The 9,270-nt window shown below is 40.4% G+C and overlaps 1 protein-coding gene across 3 annotated transcripts in view; it reads right to left on the reverse strand.

Annotated features, from left to right (window-relative positions):
* SAAL1 (serum amyloid A like 1) overlaps nt 1–5,105 on the reverse strand; it is a 29,312-nt gene extending 24,207 nt beyond the window's left edge. For all 3 annotated transcript variants that reach the window (XM_023737604.1, XM_023737599.1, XM_004369690.3), the window contains exons 1-2: nt 4,966–5,105; nt 3,486–3,599 (exon numbers count right to left, since the gene is read on the reverse strand). In XM_023737604.1, the coding sequence (XP_023593372.1) occupies nt 3,486–3,599; nt 4,966–5,100 (249 nt within the window). In that variant the 5' untranslated portion in view covers nt 5,101–5,105. The remainder of the gene's footprint in view (nt 1–3,485; nt 3,600–4,965) is intronic.
* Nucleotides 5,106–9,270: the final 4,165 nt, after the last annotated feature.

Below are 9,270 nucleotides of genomic sequence, written 5' to 3' on the forward strand. Positions count from 1 at the left end.
AACCAAAAGGTATGCAGTTCAAATCTACCCGCTGCTCCTTGGAAACCCTACACACCAGTTCTATTCTGTCCTATAGGGTCACTATGAGTCAGAATTGACTCAATGGCAATAGACTTGGTTTGGTTTTATACTATTAAACTGAGGTTTTAAAAGGTTAAGCAAACTGACGACGATTATACAGTCAATAGGCAACAGAGCCAAGATTCGAACCCAGATTAGTCTCACCTGAGGCCATGCTCTTAGCCAACATACCATGTTACCTCTCAGATGTACTCATTCATTCATGCATTCTTTATTCATTAAATACCTTCTGAAAAACCTAACTAACAGAAACTGTTTTAGGCTCTGGGGACACATCAGGCAACAAGTTAGGTTAAGTTGCCAATCCCATGGAGTTTTCATTCTAGAGGGATGAGACAATCAACACAAAAAACCTCAACTACACAATTTCTAAGTACTACAAAGAAAATAAACAAAATGGTGTGTTCTAGAAACCAGGTTAAGGGGAGCTACTTTAGATTTGATATCAGAGAAGATACTTCTGAAGAGATGACATTAAGTTTTGATGAGAAGGAACTCAAATCTATCAGGGGACAGGAAACAAGCACTGTAGTATGGTACAGAGTGAATAAGGTTCCATGAAAGCACAAAAGAGAGAGATTAATTGTACCTGGAGTGCCTGGAGAGGCATCACAGAAGAGGTGACATTTAATCTGGGCCATAAAAGATGAGGTTTTTGCCAGCCACAGGCCATTCCAGGCAGAGAAAGTGGTCTGAACAGAGCATGGCACAGGACCGGGCAATGTTTCATTCTGTTAGACATGAGTTCTCCATGAGTCAGAGCTGGCTCAATAGCAGCTAACAACTAGACAATGCAAACTAATCTATAGTGACAGAAAGCAGAATTTTCTGTGGAGAAGGTGGATGCAGGGAGGCACAAAGGATTACAAAGGGGCATAAAGAAACTTTTGGGGGTGATGGATATGTTTTCTATCTTGATTATGGTGATGGTTTCATATGCATATATGTATGTCAAAACTTATCAATTTGCGCACTTTTAACACAGGCAGTTTTTGTGTCAATTATACCTCAATAAAGTTGCAATATTGAAGGATTCTATGGGGAAAATATTAAACGACACAGGAAGCATCAAAAGAAGATGGAAGGAATACAGTGTCACTATACCAAAAAGAACTGGTCAATGTTCAACCATTTCAGGAGGTACCATATGATCAGGAACCAGTGGTACTGAAGGAAGAGGTCCAAGCTGCACTGAAGGCACTGGGGAAAAACAAGCCTCCAGGAATTGATGGAATAACAACTGAGATGTTTCAACAAACAGATGCAGCACTGCAAGTGCTCACTCATCTATGCCAAGAAATTTGGAAGACAGCTACCGGCCAACCACCTGCAAGAGATCCGTATTTATGCCTGTTCCAAAGAAAGGCGGTCCAGCCAAATGCATAAATTATCGAACAATATCATTAATATCACATGCAACTAAAATTTTGCTGAAGATCATTCAAAAGCAGCTGCAGCAGTGTATCAACAGGGATCTTCCAGAAATTCAAGCTAGATTCAGAAGAGGACATGGAATCAGGCATATTATAGCTGATGTCAGACGAATCCTGGCTGAAAGCAGAGAATACCAGAAAGATGTTTACCTGTGTTTTATTGACTATGCAAAGGCATTCGACTGTGGGGATCATGACAAATTATGGATAATACTGTGAAGAACGGGAATTCCAGAACACTTAATTGTGCCCATGAGGAATCTGTACATAGATCAAGAGGCGGTCGTTTGAACAGAACAAGGGGATACTGCATGGTTTAAAGTTAGGAAAAGTGTAGGTCAGGGTTGTATCCTTTCACCGTACCTATTCAATTTGTATGCTGAGCAAATAATCTGAGAAGCTGGACTATATGAAGAACAAGGCATCAGGATTGGAGGAAGACTCATTAACAACCTATGTTATGTAAATGACACAACCTTGCTTGCTGAAAGTGAAGAGGATGTGAAGTACTTACTGATGAAAATCAAAGACCACAGCCTTTAGTATGGATTATACCTCAATATAAAGAATACAAAAATCCTCACAACTGGACCAATAAACAACATCATGATAAACGGAGAAAAGATTTGAAGTTGTCAAGGATTTTATTTTACTTAGATCCACAACCAACACCCATGGAAGCAGCAGTCAAGAAATCAAACGACGCATTGCACTGGGCAAATCTGCTGCAAAAGACCTCTTTACAACGTTAAAAAACAAAGATGTCATCTTGAAGACTAAGGTGCACCTGACCCAGGCCATGATGTTTTCAATCGCCTCATATACATGTGAAAGCTGGACAATGAATAAAGAAGACCAAGGATGAATTGATGTATTTGAATTATGGTGTTGGTGAAGAATACCGAATATATCATGGACTGCCAAAAGAACAAACAATCTGTCTTGGAAGAAGTACAGCCAGAATGCTGCTTATAAGCAAAGATGGTGAGACTTTGTCTCACATACTTTGTACATTTTATCAGGAGGGATCATTCCCTGGAGAAGGACATCATGCTTGGTAAAGTAAAGGGTCAGCGAAAAAGAGGAAGATCCTCAACGCGGTGGACTGACACTGTGGCTGCAACGATGGGCTCAAACGTAACGACTGTGAGGATGGCACAGGACTGGGCAGTGCTTCGTTCTTTTTCACACCGAGTCACTATGAGTTGGAACCGACTCAACAGTACCTAACAACAACAAAGCTGCTAAAAAACATGGTCAAAGACAATTAGCCATTCACAATTTTTAAGACAGAATAATTAAATCTCTATTTTGGAAAAAAATATAACTTCAGCAGCAATGTGGAAGACATAAGGGAGTTAAAAGAGACTAAAATGAGGATTTTAATCAGGAATCTATTGAAAAAGTCCAAGTAATAAAATGAGAGATTACGTAAATCAATAATCTCTTTTCCCACTATTTTCTTACCTATAAAATAAAGATATTATATCACAGAGTTATTGTGAAGATTAAACGGAATATGTATGAAAATGAGTACAATATGAATATTAAAATATTATTATTATTGCAATTATTTACACATAATTCTTTTTTGTCCTTTCCTTCTAAATGGATCATGGTGCATTAGTGGTCTCCTAACTCTTAACCTGCTATCAAGTGTAAGGCCAGAACTCTCTTTAGATGGGTAAATATCAAAACTTGCTGGGCTGTAAGCATTCTAACATTCGTGAGATCTATATATTTAACCTAAACCAAATGAGTGTTAGCTCAGACTCTATCCTCAAAGACAAAATTTTAGCATTTGTAGCTCATGAGACCTCATTCCGTGCACCATAAAGGGGAGTGATTATAGACACTAAAGATTGGGGCCTTTCCCCAGAGACTGAGTGAACCTTTTTGAAAATCCATTCACCACCTTGTCACCCAATAGTTTTTTCAGAGTTTCATTTCCAACAGCTTATTACCCCATACCTCATCCATTGACATATCCCATACTCTGCAAATTTCATTCTCCATTTCTTCATCAAGCTCTATCTGCTGCTCCTCATCATCTGAGCTGGATTTGGTATTTTCAGGGTTAATAATCTTCAGAAACACAAAGGAAGAAAAGGGATAAATAAAAGCTATCCATAGTACCCCCCAAGTTAATATTAGCCCATAATTGTTAAGAAGTCACAAAGACACTATCCTCAAAGTTTCTTCTCTTGCAAAAATTGTAAAAAAAAAAAAAAAAAAAAAGTATTGCCTTGGGTATATCCATTCATTTAACTTTCATGGAGGACTCACTGTTGCTAGACACTAGGTTAGGGACACAAAGATATAAATCCCTGCCTGTAAGCAGCTTAGATCTAGTGGACAAAAGACATATAAACAGACAATCACAATAGAAAGGCTAAGTAATTCAACTGAATTGTGGGTAAAGAGTTGTGGGAGCAAAATGACAGACCAATGACCTATACCTGGGAGAAGTTGGTGAAAACAGCTCTTAAAAAGTGATATTTGAGTTAAGTCTTGGAAGAATAACAGGAGTTTGCCAGGTGAGAAAGGGGAACAGAGCATACAGATTAGAGGAAAGTAAAGGGTTCAGAATTAGGAAAGGGCCAGGCATGTTCAGAAAATGGTGAACAGTTTAGTGTTGATGGAACATAGGATGTGATAAGGCTGGAAAAGCTGTAAACAGTCTTGGATTCCAAGCTAGGAAATCTGCATTTTTCTCCTGTAGTCAAGGCAACTAAAAGGAGTATTATGAACAGTGTTTTTTTTTTTTTTTTAATGGAAGATTATTCTGGCAGCTGTAGAGATGATGGATTGGCGAGGAGACAGACTGGGAGCAAGAAAATCAGTTAGGGAAAAGTGAGCAGAAGAAAATTCACATTTACTGAGTGCCTGCTATAAGCAAAAGACAATGCTAAACACTCTATGGCCATCATAATCTCATTTTATGTAAGTTGAGAAAGAAATTGAGACTCTGAATGGTTAAGTGACTTGCCCAAGGTCACGCAGCTACTAGGTAATGAGGTCAGGTTTTTGATCGCAAAGCTGTATAACTCCAAAGTCACCATGCATCTACTACAACAAAAGTCCATGAAACAGATTAATTAGAACCTGGGCTTCGGCAATGATAATGGGAATGAGGAGCAACAAGCCGAGCAATGTATTTACACGGTCGTATATTCTCGTAAAACGTGCAAAAATGAAATATTTTAACATCACACATTCCAGCATCCTTGCCTTCGTGCTTCCCTTTGTGTTGAGGCGCACCGGAGTGGCCCCAGGCAGTTGTGGGGTCCAGTGGAGCCGCAAGAACGCAAAGAGTGAGGACCCGTGGCGCGTGCCTGGGGAGAGGTCGGCGTGGGGACTGCAACTCCAGGGAAGGAGGGGGCTACGCAGAGACGCGGCCGGTGTGTCTGGGGGTGCAAGGAGAGTCGACCCGAGGCGCAAGTTCACGCACCTGGAGAAGCCCACTAAGGACGCCGAAGAGCCAGTGTTTGCTGTAGACCGTGCTCCCTATGCAGTCTCCTCTGGCCACCTCCTCGTCCTTCTCCTCGTCCCAACTCAGCACCGGAGGAGATGGGTTGCGGTCCATGCCTCCGCGGTGATCTGCTGACGGGAACCGCGCCGGAAGTCACCAGAGGAAGCAAGAGTCTGCCTGGTTCCAGATGGCCCGGCACGCCTGGCGCGGCTCCTGCCACAGCGCCCCCTGCTGTCAGAAACCCGGAAGGGCGTGGAGGCCCGGCTCAGCCCAGAATGCTCCGCCAGCTTCCGCCCTCACATGGCTCGATGTCCCCCACCCCACCCTACCAAGGGTCTTAATCATTACTGCTATTTGTTATCCTCACTGGACCAGATACTCCATCTCTTCAGGAGCTCTTAGCCTGATTTGAGGGAGACCGTAGAGGGCAGGGAACAGGCCAGTGTCTCTGGGAAGAGACGTGAATCTTGAATCTCTTGGGGCCTCTTGAATTTTTCTTTTATTCTCCAGACTTCTTGGAGTTAAAAACGCTCTTTGAAAGAGTTAGAGAGTCTTGGATAGCTCCACCTGACGGCCCCCCTTGTTTGGAATTCCTGTCAGCTTTGACCTCATTGGTATCCACAACGTCTCTACTTGAAGTTTTAGTTCAAACATTAAACAGATTTTTGAATAGATAAGTTTAAATGTTTGGGCTCTCATTTGACCTAATGATATGTCAAAATATATGGAAGTTCTTTCGTTTTCTTTTGTTTCTCTCTCTCTCTCTCCCTCTCTGTCTCTTATATCTTACAAAAACTCCCACCTTTTCTCTGTCCGGCTGAGCATGTCTCATTATATATACTGGTTCATGCTACTGGTTCATGAACCTTTTCTGAAACCAAAATAAACTCTATAAACAGGCCTATTCCACTTGAACTCACTTATTTGCCGCCTGACCCTAGAATCTTCTGATCTCTGGCCACCGTTTCCATTCTTAAGGACATCAGTAACCAACCAATCAATCAGTTGCTGTGGAGTTGACTGGAACTCATGGCAATTCCATGTATGTCAGAGTAGAACTGTGCTCCTTAGGGTTTTAAATGGCTGGTTTTTCAAATGGAGATCACCAGGACTTTCTTCCAAGGCACCTCTGGCTGGACTGGAACCTCCAACCTTTCAGTTAAGCCATTGAGCATATTAGCTATTTGTATCACCCAGGGACTCTGGTGCTCATTGTTCTCCCAGGTGTGATTGGAATCTTGGAAACACAAAAATCACCAGTAAGAATGCCAATATCCCAACTCCCTGGTTCTATTTAGTTCAGTGGTACACAACTTCAGACTCAATGTCCTCCCCCTTAAGAGAGATTTTGGAACACCCACTTTCCTATAATGAAATGAAATTTATAGTGATATAACCTATCTCCATCCATAATTTCGAGCATATCAATATAATGCCCTAACAGGAATAAAAAAGAAATAAAATTAATTTATAATAAAATAATATGTATCTTAACATCTTAAATGCTCAGACACAACTAACTATACTAGAAGATGTAATAAAGGTGTCTGATGCTTGCACATATACATACAATCACTGTGAACCCAACAGCTACAAATGCAGACTGATATAAGCATGGTGCTATCAGGGACATAGCTTCTCAAAATGATGAACAGCTAGTGGCAAAGTTTCTATTAAAACAAAGTTCCAATTTACACAGGAGTTGAATTTCTGGAAAACTTAAGGCATATTAAAATGGGACAAAAATACTTCGTGTTAACATATAAAATGTAGTTGGGTCCTAGGCTCAGATAATCATAAATAAGTTTTTTACCTTATGTGCGGGGGCAGATCCAGGGTTTGTGAGACCTGAAACTTAAGCCATTTGAGGAGCCTTCTTTAGGAAAAACAGTGCAAAATTACAAATATTAAATTAGTTACAAGAGGAAATATTTATTTAGGATGGGAAAAAAAGAAATCACAGCAAACAAATTTTAAATAGCTGACAAGTATTATAAACATCCCAAAAATAGAGAAAAATAACAAGATATTTTTATAATTAGCAGCCTGATACCTCTACAATACATTTTTGTGTATAATTTTTGGCTGAGTTCTCTTTCAACATCTCTTAGCACAACAATGATTTTGTAAAATTATTTTCTACAGAGAAAATAGGAAGATAATTCTGTCTTTATTCTAGTAGAAAACTCGGAGATCATCGAGTCCTGAAACTTGATTTTATAGACGTGGAAACTGAGATCCGCAAGGTGCTGTGAAGGTCACGGTGTTGACTACAGGAGCATTTGACATATTCTGCATCTTCCACTAGGAAGTCAGGTTCTGAAAACGTTTCATTATACCAATAACTCAAATCAAGGTATACATCTCACTAAAATAATTAACCTTGAAAATAAAGTCTGAAATGAATGAAATCACACACACAAAAAGACAAGGGCTACATAACATTTTGAAGGCAGTCATTTAGTTACTTGGTGGGTGTCTTAGTCATCTAGTGCTGCTATAACAGAAATACCACAAGTGGATGGTTTTAACAAAGAGAAGTTTATTTCTTCACAGTCAAAGTAGGCTAAAAGTCCCAATTCAGGGCATCAGCTCCAAGGGAAGGCTTTCTCTCTCTGTCAGCCTTCTCATCAGTGTTCCCCCAGACTAGGAGCTTCTCAGCACAGGGACCCCTGTCCAAGGGTCGCGCTCTGCTCCTGTCACTGCTTTCTTGATGGTATGAGGCCCCCTGTCTCACTGCTCACTTCTGTCTTTTATATCTCAAGAGATTGCCTCAGGACACAATCCAGTCTTGTAGGTCAGGTCCTGCCTTACTAACACAACTGCCACCCATACTCCCTCATTAACATCATAGAGGCAGGTTTACAACATACAGGAAAATCAGACAGTACCAGGAATCATGGCCTAGCCAAATTGATACACACATTTTTTGGGGGACATAATTCAAACCATGACAGTGGGTTTTTGCTAATTTATTCAACACATCTTTTTTGATGTCACTAAAATTGGAGACATAACGGGGTAGAAGACAGGCAAAGACCCTGCTCTCAAAGTGCTTATACCTGGCTTGCAAGTGTGTTATGGATTAAACTGTGTCCTCCTAAAATATATGTTGGACTAAGGATAAGGGTTTAGGGATTGACAGATTTGTTGCATAGAGGAAGTGACGTTCTATCATGGCCTAAAACAAAAAGTGGAGAAAGAGTAGAGAAATGGCTTTGAAAGGTATTTCTTAGTAACACGGACAGAAACTGGTTAACAATTCGATCAGGATGAAGTACGTAGGAAAGGGGAGAGACTCTTGGCACTAGGACTCTGTGGCAGGGAGAGAGACCACTGATGGACCTAGATTCCTCAGAGGCAGAGAAGGGAAAGGACACAGCTGACTGGGCAGAGAGGAGGTCTAGACACAGAAGGGCCTAGAAACAGTACGTCGCAACCAGTGACACTTAAGCCAGCAAGAAGAAGGGGGGAAGGTCTGATCTGGGGAAGAAATGGTATGGGGTGCCTGGGATTGAAAATGTATCTTGAAGATTCCACCATCTTCAGGAATCATGTAAGAGGTATAACCTCAGGCTGCACTTTGATCCCAGGAAGATAATCATTGCTGAGGCCAATCCACAGTGACTCATAGTATTTGTACTTTCTTTCACTTTTTTTGGTGCCAACATTTTCCTATTCTCATGGAAACTGTTGGGTGGTATTTTCTCTTCTAATCTCTGAAATTGTTTTACCATATTGGAATTATTTGTTCTTTGAAGGGTTAAACTTGCCTATAGAACCATGTGGGGCTGATGTTTTCTTGGTGGGAGGATTCAATCTTTTTAAATAATTATAGGACAATCCAGGTTTTCATTTCTTCTTGAGCCTGTTTTTGTAAGTTGTGTTTTTCTAAAAATCTGTTGTTTTTTGTCCAGTTTTAATATTTATTGCTTAAGTTGTTCATAGTATTCTCTTATTATCTTTTCCATGTCTGTTGTATCTGTAGTTGTGTCCCAATTCCTAATATGTTATTAGCACCTTACTCCTTTTTTTAATAAAAATTATGATGTTTATTGATTATTCCTGGGTTAATAAACAGGTCCATGTTCCCAGGAAGACTGTCATATACTGTTTCCAGGTCCCAACAACAAATTGGATTTCACAGACATTAATCACTTTTATATGCTCTATATCAAGTACTACTAGGGATACAGAGAAGATAGACAAATAACTCTAGCTCAACAACTATCCCTTCCCTCAGGGGCTCACAGCCTGGTGTCTGAGAACAAGTGAAGAGGAAGC

The sequence above is a fragment of the Trichechus manatus genome, unplaced genomic scaffold (genome assembly GCF_000243295.1).
Source record: "Trichechus manatus latirostris isolate Lorelei unplaced genomic scaffold, TriManLat1.0 scaffold00006, whole genome shotgun sequence".
Taxonomy (NCBI): domain Eukaryota; kingdom Metazoa; phylum Chordata; class Mammalia; order Sirenia; family Trichechidae; genus Trichechus; species Trichechus manatus.